Source organism: Rhineura floridana, chromosome 2 (assembly GCF_030035675.1).
Source record: "Rhineura floridana isolate rRhiFlo1 chromosome 2, rRhiFlo1.hap2, whole genome shotgun sequence".
NCBI classification, from domain to species: Eukaryota; Metazoa; Chordata; class Lepidosauria; order Squamata; family Rhineuridae; genus Rhineura; species Rhineura floridana.
The window spans coordinates 168,905,866-168,924,653 of NC_084481.1; the positions used below are offsets into that span (position 1 = coordinate 168,905,866).

General features: G+C 44.2%; 1 protein-coding gene across 4 annotated transcripts in view; it reads right to left on the bottom strand.

The window, feature by feature from the left end:
- ITPKA (inositol-trisphosphate 3-kinase A) overlaps window positions 1-15,687 on the bottom strand; it is a 107,075-nt gene extending 91,388 nt beyond the window's left edge. The window contains exon 1 of one of the 4 annotated variants that reach the window (XM_061611383.1): window positions 14,657-15,680. In XM_061611383.1, coding sequence (XP_061467367.1) covers window positions 14,657-15,112 — 456 coding nt within the window. In that variant the 5' untranslated portion in view covers window positions 15,113-15,680. Of the gene's footprint in view, window positions 1-14,656 lie in introns of all 4 variants that reach the window. The other 3 variants (XM_061611382.1, XM_061611385.1, XM_061611384.1) reach the window with 3 other exon arrangements.
- Window positions 15,688-18,788: the final 3,101 nt, after the last annotated feature.

Below are 18,788 nucleotides of genomic sequence, written 5' to 3' on the forward strand. Positions count from 1 at the left end.
ATACACTTCTATCATGTCATCTCTTACTCGCCTTTTCTCTAAACCAGTGGTTCCCAACCTTTATGAGACCCCCATTTGTAACCTCAAAAACTTTTGCAACCTCCAAATGCTAATTGTTGTACTTTTAGACTGTTAATTCAAAAAATACTAATGAAGCATTAAATGATGTCAGTTTTTATTCATAACAACAACAAACATGATGATTATATTTATTATCTGCCCTTCACCAGAATGTTCCAGGGCAGGTTATAGAAATATAAACATATTTTAATAAATTTTGAAGGAAATAAAAGGAAGGATATGAAAGTAAACCACCCAGAGTGGTGAATAGAGTCTGTCTGATGCCAGGGCATTTGGACTCTGGTTTTAAGTATTCCACCTGTACACAACAATGACTCCTCTTCAGCACTCAGCTCAGGAAGCTCCATAGGACAATAATAAAACAATATGTCTAACAGACAGTATGTTAACAGGTGAAGCTTTCCCCATAATAATATTTCCAAACTAGAAAATGCTTCATTTAATTTCTGTTAACTTTCAGCCATAAGTCTGACCTTCACCAGGAAGTGATCTGACCGTAACAATGGGGTGACATTCACCCCCCATCTCCAAACCACCCCTTCCGCCATCTAGAGCAAAAATCAAGTTGAGGGTGTGCCCTGCCCTATGCATCGGGCCAGTGACACTTGAGACAGACCCATGGAGGCCATGAAGTCCAGAGCTGGAATATTACAGGCAGCCTCAGCATGGACATTGAAATCACCCAGCACTATCGTTCTGGGCTCCTCCAATACCACAGCTGAGATGGCCTCCGCCAGCTGAGTCAGAGAAGCTGCCGGGCAGCAGGGTGGATGCAGAGCTTGGAAAAGTTACTTTTTAAAACTACAACTCCCATCAGCCCCAGCCAGCATGGCCACTGGATTGGGCTGATGGGAGTTGTAGTTTTAAAAAGTAACTTTTCCAAGCTCTGGGTGGACGGTACACCAGCAGCAACCCTAGTTTACTGTCTCCTTAGCCCAACACCAGGTGCAGGCCCTCACAGCCAGCTCCAAGACAGAGGAGTTTCCTGGTGACAGAGATGGAAATTCTGTAGACCACAGCAACTCCTCCCCCCTGTCCCTGCAGCCTGTGCTGGAATTGCACTGAGCATCCAGGAGGGCAAAGCTGGGTCAGATCAACTCCTCCCAGCTCACCCACCCAGGTCTCAGTAATGCACACCAAATGGGCACCTTCATCCATGATTAAATCATGGATGAGTGTGGTCCTATTGTGTACCAATCTGGCATTAAATAACAACACCCACAGGCCAGTAGGCACAGCAGATGAGCAACAAGGAACCCATCCGTGAGAGGAGTGACAGCATGGAACAAGGCACAGATAGCCTTGCCCTCCTCTTCTACGGTAATTCACCACCTCCCCATGGCTATACTTTCCTCTACCCGTGATCACTGAAATTGGGGTGGTATGGAAATGCTGCCTTGTAATAAGTAAATGCTAGGAATGTTATAGATATGTGTGTGTGTGCAAATGGACTGCCTTCAAGTCAATCCCAACTTGTGGCAACCCTATGAAAAGGGTTTTCATGGTAAATGGTATTCAATGGTGGTTTTACCATTGCCTTCCTCTGAGGTTGAGAGGCAGCGACTGGCCCAAGGTCACCCAGTGAGCTTCATGGCTGTGTGAGGATTCGAGCCCTGGTCTCCCAGGTCATAGTCCAACACTGACCCGGGTGAGGGGCATATAGGAAGCCCCTTCCCTTTCCAAAAGTAAAACACTGTGAATAGTGTCACTGTGTTTCAGGGTTTCCCCCACCTTTTTATTCGACAGCAGGCACATGTAGCCTCTCACCCAAATCTAAACCAAAGCTGTCCCTGGCCACATCCACACCAGACCTTTATTTCACTTTAGACAGTTATGGCTTCTCTCAAAGAATCCTGGGAAGTTTAGTTAGTGAAGGGTGCTGATAGTTGCTAGGAGATGCCCTGTGCCCCTCACAGAGTTTCAGACAGAGCTGCTGACTGTTAAACCAGTCTGGCTACTGGAGCTCTGTCAGGGGAACAGGAGTCTCCTCTCAGCCCCCTTCACAAACTACACTTCCCAGGATTCTTTGTTCGAAGCCATGACTGTCTCACTGAAATCAAAGTCTGGTGTGGGTGCGGCCCCCTGATTAGGCAAGCCAAACAGCTGTGAGTCTGGCTTTTAGAACACTGACAGTTGGTTCTTACTGAGCATGCCCGACATTATCATTCAGTTCAATGCAAAATTTATTAAATTACAGTACTTAAAAATCAGCCAGGCATTTTTTTTAACTTTTCAACTGCAGAAGATGAAGCTCACAGTATGGGGCAAGGTCAGTAATAAGATTACAGGTACTCTGTGAACATCGCTAATTTTTAATAAATTTCAACAGATTATGAGAACTCGGAGAGAGAAAAGTCCAAAAGGGTTCTGGGGTTCCCCCCCCTCTTTTTACACTTTGAACTCTCAATTCTCTCTGACTGTTTTGTGTATTGCCATGAAAATTTACAGGGTTGTTAAGCAAGCGTTTCTGAGTTCAGGACTATAAATTTTGTAAGGTTTTCTTTGAAATGAGCTTATGGGAAGCATCAGAATGGCATAGGGGTATTTTCAATTTAACACTGCGGAATGTGAAAAACCAACGCTGGCTATAGTATACAGCCACTCTTGTGGCTGTATAGAAAGGGCTCATCCAAATGGAGCGGGATAATCCATGTTTTCCATATCCGGTTCATCATCTGAGTCCTCACTTTGCCTGTTTGTTCGCTCTTTCCCAATAAAAAAACCCACTTTTTTTGCACCCACACACGCAGCGAGAGGACCCGTACTTCTCGCTTTTTCCCAGCTCCGCCCATAACACTCCCCCCTATCAGCCAATTGGTCCGCAAAAATACAACGTATGCTCCTCTTCCCCTTTGCAACAAAGCACAACAAGGCGCATGCGCGTGAACGTACGAGCGCGAAAGTTTGAATTTCCTGATGGTTTGGTAGTAGTGGCTGTAATGGAATTCCTTGTCGCTCACCACTCTGGAGCAGCGCCGGACGGGGTGTGTGTCTCCAGGTGCCCCTGACCATCCAGGGGGATTGTGGGCAGTGCAAGGGATCAGCGCTTGTAATCGCCAGGCAAATCCCCCTGTAACCCTTGGGCTCATTCACTGCAGGGTTCAGCCCCGGACCGTTATGCGGCTCAGCAGCAGGAATGCTACCCCTGAGGGAAGCAAACAGCCCCCCCACTGGTGGCCACTCTTGGCTCGGGCAGGGAATGCAGGCAAACAGCCCCGCATGCTGCTGTGTCAATCTGCGCTGAAGCGACCAGCACAGGCTTTGTGGTGTTCCCTCTGATAAAAGAAACATGCAAACCACTTATACACCTATAATTCCTGTATTTTTGTTTGTTTGTATTTGTGATATTTCGCAAAAACGACTGTATGCTTTTCTACCTTTACGCCTATTAACGTTTCTGGAGATACACATGATTGCAATTCCACTTATTTCTCCAGAACAGCAAGTAACAATGTGTCATGTCTAGGAAGGTAGACCACCAGTCTCTATGGTTGCGGGTGGCTGAGACACTCTAGCAAACCACTTATATGCCAATAATTCCTGTGGGTTTTTTGATTGTATTTGGGATATTTCGCAAAAGCAACTGTATGCTTTTCAGCTCAGCTGGGCTGCAGAGAACCTGCAGGCTGTGGTTGAAATTGACAAGACTCAAAGAGAGTAGCCCTGCAGGCAGGAAAACGAAATTGACTAAGGGTGCTTGAGTGTCTGTAATCCAAGAGGAAAGCCTCTATTTCTCTTCTCCCCCCTCTCCCTCAACTCTGGATGCCTGGAAGCAAAGACTAATACGTTCAAGAAGGGCATTTGATGCGGGGGTGAGGAGTGGGAGGTGGAGGTTAGGCAAAGATAAATATTTTCTCCCTTGAAAAAGTTTACAAACAACCACAATTGCAGATCTCACCCTGAGCGGCTGCCCAGTTTGCAGGCTGGCTAAAAATTAACCGCTGTTGCTGCTTCTGCGCAAATGTGCTTTTTTGCATCTGCGCAGTAGAAGTTGCAGGGGGGGCCCCCAACACCACACCATTGCTCTGATAGGTTCCTTTTTCCCAGGTTTTCCCCGGAAATTCGCTCACATGCACAACAGTGGAAATACGTGATTGGCTGAGAATGAGGGAAGCGATATGGGGAACCGCCCAAGAACCGCCCATCAAATGCCCACAGCTGTAAAGTCCGCGGTATTGCATCCGAGCGCCTGAAGGTACAGTGGATGATTCCTAGTTTAAAAAAGCAAATCGCATGATTTGCGGTACTGCAGGAGCAGATTTAACAGTGCAAAAATGCACAAAAGCACGCGGCGTCATATGGACGACCGAAAAATAATGAAAACACAAAGCGATCATATCACACATTTTACGGTCGTCTGGATGAGCCCAAAGACTAGAAGCAGCCACAGTAGGCAAGTTCAGACTGAGGCTGCAGTCCAGGGGAGGGTTAACCCTTACCACACATACCATTTCTGCAGTGAAAACTGCTTCCTCCTTCCTCCCTTGCCCAGGTGCTATTTGCCCTGACTGGGGGGGGGGGAGACACATACATACCATGTATACCACAATCTGACCTAGGTCTTCCCTCACCTGTTACTAATTGTTAAAAGGTTCTATTCACAGACCTTTCATGTCACATCTAGTTTGGTCCTCATTTACCTGAGCACACACTGCTAATGCTGACCAGACGTTCCTAGTATGAATGAAAGCTCACTTTAGCCTTTTCAGTTCTGCTGAAAGAGAACCTTGGAAACATGCAATTATCCAATATTGATCCAAGCAGGGTCTCTGTACCTAGTTTGCTAATTGCATAACAAGACACTTTTGAAATATCATAGAAAATCTCCACCTGTCTGTGGTCACAGATAAACAAAACAATATGCAAAGTGATTTTTATAACAGCTTTGCTTCCTAAACCTACTCCAGAGGTATTGGGGCTATGTATACACTGGCAACACTTTACACCTCCTTCACGTAGTTTGAGGATGTTGGGTTTTTCTGCTTGTTTCAATTAATTATGTTGTGATTTTGTTGTTTATCACTCAGGGTTTTGGGCTGAAAAGCAGGATAGAAACATTTTAATAACAAATATACCTCACTTCCAATGTGGAAAGTGCGTTGCAGCATCCTTATAAAAGGAGGACATTTCAGCTGATTTAAAACCCAATTTAACCCAGACCCAATTTAAAAAGCACATAAAAACTATAGAACTAGGTCTGTAAGAATATGTGTATGAATTAGACACAGACCAAATGACATATGACTTGTCTCCTCTAACCACTAGACTGTTCTTCAAATGCAATCCCATGAGTATTACACCAGCTTGTGGTATCCCCTTGGGTGTGTCATGTGCCTTCAAGTCAATTACAACGTATGGCGACCCTATGAATCAGTGACCTCCAAGAGCATCTGTCATGAACCATCCTGTTCAGATCTTGGAAGTTCATGTCTGTGGCTTCCTTTATGGAATCAATCCATCCCTTGTTTGGCCTTCCTCTTTTTCTACTCCCTTCTATTTTTCCTAGCATTATTGTCTTTTCTAGTGAATCATGTCTTCTCATTATGTGTCCAAAGTATGATAACCTCAATTTCATCATTTTAGCTTCTAGTGATAGTTCTGCCTTGATTTGTTCTAACACTCAATTATTTGTCTTTTTTGCACTCCACGGTATCTGCAAAGCTCTCCTCCAACATCACATTTCAAATGAATTGATTTTTCTCTTATCCAATTTTTTCACTGTCCAACTTTCACATCCATACATAGAGATCAGGAATACCATGGTCTGAATGATCCTGACTTTAGCGTGCAGTGATACATCGTTGCATCTGAGGACCTTTTCTAGTTCTCTCATAGTTGCCCTCCCCACTCCTAGCCTTCTTCTGATTTCTTGATTGTTGTCTCCATTTTGGTTAATGACTGTGCCAAGGTATTGATAATCCTTGACAAGTTCAATGTCCTCATTGTCAACTTTAAAGTTACATAAATCTTCTGTTGTCATTATTTTAGTCTTTTTGATGTTCAACTGCAGTCCTGCTTTTGTGCTTTCCTCTTTAATTTTCAACAGCATTCATTTCAAATCATTACTGGTTTCTGCTAGTCATATAGTATCGTCTACATATCTTAAATTATTGATATTTCTCCCTCCAATTTTCACACTTCCATCTTGGTCCAAACCTGCTTTCCATATGATACGTTCTGCATATAGAATAAACAAGTAGGGTGATAAAATACACCCCTGTCTCGCACCTTTTCTGATTGGGAACCAATCCGTTTCTCCATATGCTGTCCTTACAGTAGCCTCTTGTCCAGAGTATAGGTTGTGCATCAGGACAATCAGATGCTGTGACACCCCCACTGCTTTTAAAGCATTCCAGAATTTTTCATGATCTGTAATCTATTGATTTCCTTCTGAAACTCCTTGGTCCATTCCATTATCCAACGTATGTTTGCGGTATGATCTCTGGTACCTCTTCCTTTTCTAAATCCACCTTGGACATCTTGCATTTCTCACTCCATATCCCTTTAACATATAGCCTTAATTTGTATTCCCTTAACACATTCCAATTCATCTCTCCTTTCAAAAAATGTCTTTTTCCTTAGAAAGTTTCTGTGTCCATTGCTCAAATGACTGAGTTGTCTGTGTTAATAGTGCTCTGTGTGCTCTCAATACAGTAGGAAACGGGATTTGCAAAAGAAAACAGATTTCAGTTTTGAGTACTCCCAGAAAATCATTACAAGAACCAAGCAAAATAGCTGCAGTAAATGCCATGAAAAACAGCATGCTTTTCCTTTAAAATTTGACTTTACATATATGAGCACTTGCCAAATTTCAAAACAGATTTACTGGAAAGAACATATTATTGCCAAAATGGACAAAAGCATGCAAACTAAGCATTCCAAATACTTCCCAATCCCTAGTCACACACAGAGCAAGGAGTTTTAAAACTGGTATCTTGAGTAAAAAACTATGTGGGAATGGAGTACCTGCTGGCTAATGCCTACAAAAATGTTGTTTTAAATCTAATAATGAAAATAATATCAAAAATCTGTCCAATTCAAAAAAACAAATAAATAGATAGTAAAACTTCAAGGGAGAAAGAAGCAGTGTCATGATTACAAAGAAACTGTTGGCAGCTGTGGTGCAAGTGTAATGAGATTTAGAAACCCCTAAATATTTTTATATCTAGGAATACTAACAGTGTTGGTCAGAATAAACACTGCCATGCAAAACTGCAGGTCACTGGCTCAGTTCACAGGTCTGACATTAAATGAATTAGGCTTAGCTCATTGCTGAGTTCAACTTAGCAAATCATAAAATGGTGCTGGATGAACGCATTTACACACCAAGCAGGACAAATAACCTGTCATGCCATATCTATGAGGCATGATATGCTTCAATTTGCACTGCTTCAAAAGTTAATTTAATGAAGACATGAGAAACTAAACTCACCTGGGTCTGCTGGTCTACTTCAGCACCAAGCTATACTATAAAGAGACGGGGTTGCGGGTATCAAAGAGTTCAGCTAACAACCCAATCCATATGCGGTAAATGCATACGCAAAAAGTGAGGCACACCTAAGACCACTGACATCCATTGGATTGGACTGGAAGTTGTCAGAGGTACCTTTGCAACAACAAGCCACTTAGTGCAAAATGTGAAGGATAAGCTAATAGTGCCTCAGTTTGCTTCTGCAGTGCTAATGACAAGTAAGTCACGGTTTGGCTTAACGTTATGTGACAACTTGGGCTCATGCTCTTAGCTTGCCGCTCATGGTTGGTTTGGAGTGAAACAAACCATAAGCCCAGGTTATTATTTACTTATTTATTATTTGATTTATATCTCACCCTTCCTCCCAGCAGGAGACCAGGGCAGCAAACAAAACCACTAAAACCACTTTAAAATATATTAAAACAAAACATCTTTAAAAACATTTTTTTAAGAAAAAAAGGTTTAAAAACATATTAAAAAGCAATTCCAACACAGAAGCAGACTGGGATAAGGTCTCAACTTAGAAGGCTTGTTGAAAGAGGAAGATCTTCAGTAGGCGCCGAAAAGGTAAAAAGATGGCACCTGCCTAATATTTAAGGGGAGGGAATTCCACAGGGTAGGTGCCACTACACCAAAGGTCCGTTTCTTATTTTGTGTGGAACGGACCTCCTGATAATATGGTATCTGCAGGAGGCCCTCACCTGCAGAGCGCAGTGATCGACTGGGTATATAAGAGATGAGGTGGTCTTTCTGGTATCCTGGGATGGAGCGACTCCCTTACGAGGAAAGGTTGCAGCATTTGGGGCTTTTTAGTTTAGAGAAAAGGCGGGTCAGAGGAGACATGATAGAAGTGTATAAAATTATGCATGGCATTGAGAAAGTGGATAGAGAAAAGTTCTTCTCCCTCTCTCATAAGACTAGAACTCGTGGACATTCAAAGAAGCTGAATGTTGGAAGATTCAGGACAGACAAAAGGAAGTACTTCTTTACTCAGTGCATAGTTAAACTATGGAATTTGCTCCCACAAGCAGTAATGGCCACCAGCTTGGACGGCTTTAAAAGAAGATTAGACAAATTCATGGAGGACAGGGCTATCAATGGCTACTAGCCGTGATGGCTGTGCTCTGCCACCCTAGTCAGAGGCCGCATGCTTCTGAAAACCAGTTGCCGGAAGCCTCAGGAGGGGAGAGTGTTCTTGCACTCGGGTCCTGCTTGCGGGCTTCCCCCAGGCACCTGGTTGGCCACTGTGAGAACAGGATGCTGGACTAGATGGGCCACTGGCCTGATCCAGCAGGCTCTTCTTATGTTCTTATGTTCTTAAGCTGTATAGGGCTTTGTACGCAAAAACTAGAACCTTGAACTTGACCCAGAAGCAAATGGGCAGCCAGTGCAATTCTTTCAGCAGCAGGATGACATGTTGGCAATGCCCTGCCCCAGTGAACAGTCTTGCCACCGCATTTTGCACCAGCTGCAGCTTCTGGACCAACCTCAAGGGCAGCCCCACATACAGCCCATTACAGTAATCCAGCCTGGAGGTTACCAGTGCATGGACAACAGTGGTCAGGCTATCCTGGTCCACAAATGGCAGTAGCTGTCTTACCAGCTGAAGCTGGTAAAAGGCACTCCTAGCCACTGAAGTCACCTGGGCCTCTAGTGACAAAGATGAACCGAGGAGCACCCCCAGAATACGGACTTGCTCTTTCAGAGTACGACCCCATCCAATTCAGGCAACTGACCAATTATCCGAACTCGGGAACCACCAACCCACAGCATCTCCATCTTGCTAGGATTCAGACTCAGTTTATTGGCCCTCATTCAGCCCACCACTGAGTCCAGGCAGCAGCCCAGGGCTTGCATGGCATCTCGCAATTCAGATGTTAGAGAAATAGAGCTAGGTATCGTCAGCATAGTGCTGACACCTCACCCCAAATCTACTGACCGCTCCTTGACCGCTCCCAAGGGCTTCATATAGTTGTTAAACAGCATCAGGGACAAGATGGTACCCTGCAGCATCCCACAGCACGACTGCCAGGGGTCTGAAAGATAATCACCCAATGCTATTCTCTGAAAATGACTTTGGAGATAGGATCGGAACCACTGTAAAACAGTGCCTCCAATACCCATCTCACCAAGTTGGCCCAGAAGGATACCATGGTTATGGTATCAAAAGTCATCAAAAGGTTCACACATCACTAAGCCAAACCACAGCTTAGCTCTTGGTAGCACAGCAGTAGAAAAGGGAGAAAAGTGAAGCAGCTGCAATGTTCTAAATATGCACCCGCACACTTGCTCATTCACGCTAAACCATAGTTTAGCTTGGCCAGACTATAGCTTAGCATTACATGCAACCCAGGCCAATATCATCTTTTATTAATTTCCAGAGAGGTAGCCGTATTAGTCTCTTGCAACAAAAATAATCAAAGAGTCTCACAGCACCTTCAAGACTAAAAACATTATGACAAGCTTTCATGGACTCAAGCCCACGTCCTCAGATCCATGAAGTGAAGTCTCAGCTGGCAGGTATATGAAGGAAAAAATTGTAAGGTGGGAGCTGACTAACAATGAGATGGGAAAATAAGTCAGTGGTAATTAAAGCTTAAATATATATCAAATGGGCACACCTTTAACCTTTTACAGTAGGAGATTAGTGATAATTGCCAAATACAGGGCCAGATTATCCATTAGGCTTAGTAGGCTGAAGCCTAGGGGCCTGGAGCTCTTGGGGGCCCGCAATCTGTGGAAGTAGGACAGGAGCCATGGATCGCGGGACAAGAGCTTCCAAACCACCCGCCATCCCCCCGCTTCACTTACCTTTTTCACCGCTGTTTTTTGTGGTTTGCCATTGATCAAGATGGCGGCTGAGGTTTCCCTAAGCGGCTGAAGCCTCTGCCGCCATCTTGGTTGATGGCATGCATGCATGCTACATGTGCGCATTGCTGCCATCAACCAAGATGGCGGCAGAGGCTTCAGCCCCTTAGGAAAACCTTGGCCGCCATCTTGATTGATGGCAAACTTGCGTGCACAGTGCGCGCAGCCACAAAAAAAGCAGAAAGGTAGGTGAAGCAGGGAGGATGTGATGGGACGGGATGGCGGGCAGCTCAGAATCAGCCTAGGGGCCCTCCTCAGCTTAATCCGGCCCTGGCCAAATGATTGTATTAACACCTGTAGTGGGGCAGGAAACCATTCACAAGAAACAGTTACAGATAGCACATGCGCTGACATGTGTAAGATAATTAACACATGTAGAATGATAAAAATCCTTCAACTCGATTTAACCCACGAGTGGCAACATTGAACTTCTAAATGAATTGTAATTCAGCTGTTTCATGTTGTATTCTTCATTTGAACTTCCTTTGTTCTTAAGGTGGCCATTTAGCCTATTAAAAAATGCAGCTCTGACAATAATAATACGGACTCACCCTACAAATGTTCGGTGAAGATGACTGAAATATTGCCTGTGAAGCAGTTAGAATACTATATAAAATATGAAGTACTGTCCCCTTTTAAATGCCTGCACAACAGCCTTTATACCTGTCAGACAAAGGGCAGTCCTGCTGTCCTCAGGACAGAATTCCCTTTTGATTTAATCACCAGATACTGTCTGGCATAGTGCTCTCATTCTTCAACATGCCTAGCTACGAAGTCTTCATCTTTTTGGAAATTTGTAGAAGCATTACCCCTTCCAAATCTACAGACGCTTACAGTATAACCCTAACCATGTCTAAGCAGAAGCAAGTCCTCACTAATTCAATGGGGCCTACTCCTAGGTAAGTAGAGTTAGAACTGCAGCTTTACTTGGGAGCAAGTCTTATTGATTTCAACAGAGTTCATATTCAAATAAATGTGCTTAGGATTTCAGCCTGGTATTCTAAACACAATGCATTTACTTTCATTGAAATTAATAGGATATTCTCATGCAATCACACATGGGATCAGAATACCAGCCTCAACTTAAGCGAAATTCAGAATTAGAGAGAATTCTATGTATACTTAGGATCACAAGGACCGGTTCCAACAACAATGGTCAAGTTCATACATAACACTAAGCCGACTATGACTTGGTGTGAAAATGCGAGTGTGCAGGCTACCTGAGAGGAGATTACAGTCATTTTGCTCCTCTTCTAGTCCTACTGTTGCTCTGCTGCTGAGAACTAAGCCATGGTTTGGTTTAGTGTGCCATTCAAACCCGGGCTCATGGTTTCATGGTTTGTCTTGCTCCAGACAAACCATAAGCTGTAATCAAGGTTTGTTCTTGGGTTTACAGCCCTGGTTTGGACATATGAACCATGTCTTCATTTGCACCAGCACCAGAGAAAGAGTGCAGCTGCCATAATCTCCTCCCTGAAAACCAGCGTTAAGCTGTGATTTGACTTAGCATTATATCCTCTGTGTAAACATATCCAACTTTCCTTAGGTGTAGACTAGCATGACAATTTAATTTCAGTTCATACATTTATTAAACTGAGAAGCACAAAAGCCTTGTGCCTGCACAGTCCATTCTTGCACTGTTCCTTCTCTCTTCTCTTCTCTTCTTGGTATGCCATGACTGAAGATTTCCTTGGTTAATCAACTATAGTTGTTACATCAGAACTAAACAATGGTAACAAGGTTTGGAACAAACCAAGATATAAAGCCAAGTTCAAATGTGATTTCAGATCCTGTTTTTTGCTGAACCTCATAACCACAGTTTCCCAGTTCAGATGTTAATGGTAAACAATGGTTAATTAACCCAGGAAATCTTCAGTCATGGTACACCAAAAAGGAAGGAGGGAAGGGGCTTCCCATAGGCATCTGGTTGGCCATTGTAAGAACAGAATGCTGGGCTATATGGGCCATTGGCCTGATCCAGCAGGCTCCTCTTATGTTCTTAAGGGGCAAAGCATGGATGAAGCATACAAGTACAAAGCTTGGTTTCATAAGCTAAGCTAAGTTATGTATAATAATAAATAATGTATATCCAAACCAGTCATTTTAGTAATAAAGCTGGCAGCAATACCTAAGACTGAGGCACCCAGGAAAAGTATTGTAGTGATCACTGGAATTGTTGTCAATTTTATCCATAATTGCTCCATTCACATGCTATGTTACTCAAGCTCAACACTAGCATATGCATGATGACAGTCACGACTGATTACATGGTAGACAAATTTATTACATAAACTGATCCACTGGCTTATATGATATACTTCATTGTGTTTCTGCTAGTCATGGGAAGATGCAAATACCCATGATCAATGGAAATCCTATTTTCCCCACCCTACCCTTTCTGGTTGCTGAGTTTTCATCAGGCACTTTCATACAACTTCAAGCTTATCTGTGAAGCTTTCCTACACCCCCTTACTATTTCATTTTCTTTTCAGATTGATAACACAAGCATGTGTAGTGAGAGAGTCAACTGCAGCTAGAGCACAACTTTTGCCAATAAAGCTAAGAGGATAACAGTATACATCTTTTCCTTATCTTTCAGCCTTTAAAGCTAGAAGCGTACACTTTAAAAAAGAAAGCTAACAGCAGAATTCTGATCTCATTCTCAACACTTCATATTTAGATGTGCAACTGCAAACTGCAGCATAGACCCACTCCTGCCTAAGCATCACAAAACTCAATATACCATCTATTCTAGTCTGCAAGTTTTCATGCAAACACTAGAAAGTAATCATGCCAACTTGAAACATTCAAGAATCACTATGTACATTACTATCTTCCCATATCTGACATGCTCTGATTTTTTTATACTCTCAGCTTGAGAGTGACTAATGCCCTCAGATGGCAGTAAAACATCCCTATCCTTAACACATTCAAGTCTGTGAAGAAGCCACATACGAGATGCCCACCATATTTGTCCACAGACAGACCCAGGTTCTCTTACTAATACATATTACACACTACAGACAGTTGTGGATGAACAGGGACTCTGAACCCAAATTGCTGGAAAGTAAGACAATGAGTTAAAGGAAACATCATTCCACAATTGACCTGCTTTTTGTACACTTTCATTTTTAAAGCTCCTAAAGTCTGTCAGTCTCTAACATTATACGGCCATTATTAGAGGCAGAAACTAGGATGGACCGCTGGTCTGCCCACAAAATGAAGATTTTACTTTAGTATTCTCACTTTTAGTAACTGGATCCAAAACAGAAGTAGCAAGCAATTTTTGTTAGGGAAACACCACAGTATACCTCACAGAGTTCTTCATGCTACAGTTACCAGCCTTAGCTTAGACATGACAATCCTACCATCTAAAAAAAAAAGGATGTGGGGAAGGAATGGTAGGATCGCAGAAATCCAGGATACTATACATACAGATGTGTATGATTATGCTGCACATTGTGATGTTTTCACAGCAAAGGCTGTCGATGCAGGCCATATACAGTGTTCTCCAATTGTGGGAAGTGTCACTAATAAAAATAGATACTTGTAGTGCCACTTCACCAGTCATTCCTGTCCAGAAATCACTACTGTAAAACCCATATGCTTCACATATTAGACAGCACTTTTCTTAATGTTAGGTACAGAGCAGCACATCTGATAAACAAACATGCAGGTTTCCCCCTATCTACACACTGACAAGCTGATGGAATTGCATGTACACACACAGAAAAACCAGCATGCAAAGATCAGACTTACACACAACCCTTAAGAGTTACAACGCTTGGAATTTCTGTAGCATTTTTCTTAAATACAAAACATTTATTTCAGTCAGGCTGCAAGGTGCCTGGAAGTTAGGCACCCAATGAACATAGATAAAAGGTGGGCTTACTTCCAAGTAAACTCGTATAGTACAGAGTTACATTGCAATATTGCAATCCTACACACCCTTACCTAGGAGTAAGTCCTACTGAAGTCAATGAGGCTTACTTCTGAGTAGACGTGTATAGGATCGTGCTGTCAGTGTCGGATCTTGCAACATGTGAAAGAACTTAATTTCAGGCCACAGAAGGCCGGAGCCACCGATTAATTGGTTTGATTTTTACAGGACAGGTAGACTCCAACGCTGCCTTAGAGCGCTACTGACAGCGGGGCAGCAGGTCACACGGGTGGACAGTTTATGCCCGAAAGCGGGATTACAGCAACTGCACACACCCCCAGCGTGCCGTCCGGTACCTGATGCGTTTCTTCGCCATGCTCCAGGTGGACGATGCCTTGGCTCCTGCTTTCCGTGTCGCTGAGCAGATCATCCTCGGAGTCCTCGAAGAGCGACGACGAGCCTGTGGAGGAGAGGGACGACGTGGAGAGGCGCCGCGAGGACTGGAGCAGGTGCAGCGAACTTTCCGTCGTCAGCCAGGGACCGTCCGGTTCAGTTTGTGGGCGCACGGCCGGGCTGCGCTGCGCCTCTTCGCCGTCCTCCTCAGCAGTGACGGTCAGTTGCGGGATAACCGGCTGTAGCACTCCGTTGCGGGGCCAGGAACTCTTTTTAGCCGGCTCGGGCAGCTGCCTGCTGGTCGCCGCGCAGCGAGCCTCGAAAAGCGAGCGCAGCTCCCCTACGCTCAGCCGTTTACCTCGGCCCAGGTCTGGGCTGCCCCCGCCGCTATTGCCGTCGTGGCCGCCTCTGGGCTCCATAGAGAAAGAGCTGCTGCTCGTGCCAAACGACTGTCGGGGAGCGCCGCGAAGACTGCGAGCGGCAGGAACGTGGAGCAGGAGAATCCGGTGTGGCAGCCTGCTGCTGCTGCTGCTGCTGCTGCCTCGCGGGGAAGAACTCGCCTGAGGGCTCCAGCCGCCGCCGCCGCCGCCGCGTGGCGAGCATGGCCAGCCTGCGCTCCGTCAGACCGACCGTCGTCTACTCAGACTCATGCCCGGGGAGCTGCTTGAATTGCCTGAGCGACCCCCAAGCCGGCCCATATGGGTCGCTCGCGACTGTTGCTCCACGCTGCCGTCAGGCGCCACAGGCAACCAGGAGAGAGGGCGGAGGAGGAGTCAGAAGCATACGCCCAGCCCACACGGGGTGTTTCTCCTGTTTACTGTACTTTTAGTTGACACCGCCCCTCCTGTCCTCTCGCTTAACTCGCTCGCTCTCCTTTTTGGTTTCTCTTTAAATAAATCACGGAAACTCCTCTCCAAACTAAATCAAGAAAGGACAACCGGGCGGTGCTACCAAGGCCACGACGAAAATAAAGCGCCTGAGCATGGCTTGGAATTTATTCCCTCCCACCCCCTCCTAGGTCAGCCTCCTGGAATGGCACAAAGTTCAGTTGGCTCCTGCTTCGTACTGCATGCGCGTGGTGCCGCTTCACAAAGTATTTCCATATAACGGGGGGGGGGGTGCCTTTCATCAATACCAGGGATGGAGAGGGATTTATAAGCCACGTGTATTTTTACGTAATACAACCATAATACGAAATGCCCTTGCGCACTTACAATGGAACTTTTCCCAAATGCGTTTTTTTTTAATTCTAAACATTTCCAGACCTCCAAAAGTTGTCCAAAGATGATTAGAGCGGCTAACGTAGTAAGGCGCCACTAAATGCAATACAATACAATACAATAAGAATAGAATGAAACAAAAGAAACTGGCGCTGCAGCAAATTGAAACGAATCGATATAAGGCTGAGGGAGTTCCTACTCTTTGCTCTTTTTTGGCGAGGCTAATTTTTCTAGAGAAGGTCCCTGTTGTCACTCTGTGGGGACTTACCTGACTTGCTTCAAATGCAAAGTACACAAATCAACCACAGTCATTCTCAGAATTCAGCACCTTCAGGGTCAGCTTGTATATGCAGCTGAATGACATAATAAAGCCTTCCTTTCTCTCCTTTTTTTAAAAAAACCTCCCTAACATGGAAAAATAGCATGTCAGGACAAAGCCTAAACCGAATCCCTCTCCCCAACATGCTAGTTTTCTACATCCATGAAAGTTAGTTTGTTTATCATTAGAAACTATTCAAAGATGTACTTTCCCCAATCTGCACCTAAAATGGTCTTATTTTCAACCCCCCTTCAATTAATCACCCCCACATCACCTCTAAATGAAATCATTTTGAAATTTATTCTCCAAAATTAACATCCTACTCAGAAATTCTGAAAACCCTCTCAAATCCTTACAGATTTACAGGTGGAAAACATCAGTGTCTAAGGATGCAATCCCTACCCCGCTTATATGGGAGTAAGCTCCACTGAATTCAGCAGAACTTACTTGTAAGCAGAACATGATTAGGACTGCCAAGTAAAGCTGTAATTCTAGACCCACTTACTTAGGAGAAAACCCTACTGAACTCAATGGGGCAATGCTACTGAATAGACATGTATTATCAGGTTGCAGTCTAAGAAGTGAAACCTGAAAGAGAAGGCCAGAAGTGTAACTCTGGGGGTAGGGGAAGTGAGGCAAATAGAGCAGGTTAATTCAGAGGAGTAAAGAAACAAGAAACAATGGTAAAAGAAGAAATGAGTATGAAATCTCCCTTTCTCTCTTGCACATACAAAATGAAGCTCACACAAGAATAAAAAATAAAATGCCCAAGAAGTGCATGATACAGGACCAGCATTTTTCTGCCTCCAAACCCTCCTCTATCAGGATAATAAGGATAAACCAGAATAATATTCTCTCAAGCTTCCACTTACTGATAAACTTGCTAAGTGCTGCTGTTGCTCATTCAGGCCACTGAGAGAGGAAAAAACGTGTGTAGGCCCAGAAGACCCCCAACAGCCATAGAATGAAAATGCACATCTGATCGGTCAAGATGATTGAAATGGAAGCAAGATGCACTCTTCGGCAAATGGCTCAGAACTGTCTCCCAAACCCAAATTTACTTAATGAGTGCTGAGGGACTCTGGCCAGTGCTACTGATCAGGGGACAGGACATAAAAGGACAAAAGAGTCCTTCAGCCTTACTAAACCCTTTCTTGCCTGTAATGTATAAGAACATAAGAACATAAGAAGAGCCTGCTGAATCAGGCCAGTGTCCCATCTAGTCCAGCATCCTGTTCTCACAGTGGCCAACCAGGTGCCTGGGGGAAGCCCGCAAGCAGGACCCGAGTGCAAGAACACTCTCCCCTCCTGAGGCTTCCGGCAACTGGTTTTCAGAAGCATGCTGCCTCTGACTAGGGTGGCAGAGCACAGCCATCATGGCTAGTAGCCATTGATAGCCCTGTCCTCCATGAATTTGTCTAATCTTCTTTTAAAGCCATCCAAGCTGGTGGCCATTACTGCATCTTGTGGGAGCAAATGCCATAGTTTAACTATGCGCTGAGTAAAGAAGTACTTCCTTTTGTCTGTCCTGAATCTTCCAACATTCAGCTTCTTTGAATGTCCACGAGTTCTAGTCTTATGAGAGAGGGAGAAGAACTTTTCTCTATCCACTTTCTCAATGCCATGCATAATTTTATACACTTCTATCATGTCTCCTCTGACCCGCCTTTTCTCTAAACTAAAAAGCCCCAAATGCTGCAACCTTTCCTCGTAAGGGAGTCGCTCCATCCCCTTGATCATTCTGGTTGCCCTCTTCTGAACCTTTTCCAACTCTATAATATCCTATGTGAGAGTTGTTGCTTTAAAAAGAAAAGAAAAGTTCCACTTGGAGTCAGTAGTGGGAAGAGCTCTCCATAGTGATGTTTTGTGATTGGCTGTGATGTGCAGAGAGCCAGCTGGCGAACACAGGAGATGGACAGAAACAACTCCAGAGAGTTTTTCAGACTTCTCAGTGGAAATGTAAGGAGGGAGGGGGTTGAGCTATAGGGGTTTTTTGTGGACTGATTTTGGTCATTTGGGCAGGACAAGTAGCAGGAAGCAGAGAGTAGGAATAAATGGAGAGCCCTCCCAATAGAGAGCTGTAGAAAGTGGAGACCCCCAAGGATTGATATTGGGGCCTGTACTTTTTAACTTGTTCATAAATGATCTACAGTTAGGGGTGAATAGTGAGGTGACCAAATTTGTTGACGATACTAAATTGTTCAGGGTCATTAAAACAAAAATAGATTGTGAAGAGCTCCAAAAGGACCTCTCCAAACCGAGTGAATGGGTGGTAAAATAGCAAATATTATTTAATGCGAGCAAGTGTAAAGTGATGCATATTGGAGCAAAAAATCTTAATTTCCCATATTCAGTTCATGGGCTCTGAACTGGGAGCGTCTGACCAGGAACAAGACAGTGGGGTCGTAGTGGATAGTTTGATAAAGTTAACCCAATGTGCAGCAGCAGTTTAAAAGGCAAATTCCATGCTAGGACTCATTAGGGAAGGTATTGAAATCCAACTGCCAATATCATAATGCCATTATGCAAATCTACAGTGTGGTGCATTTGGAATAC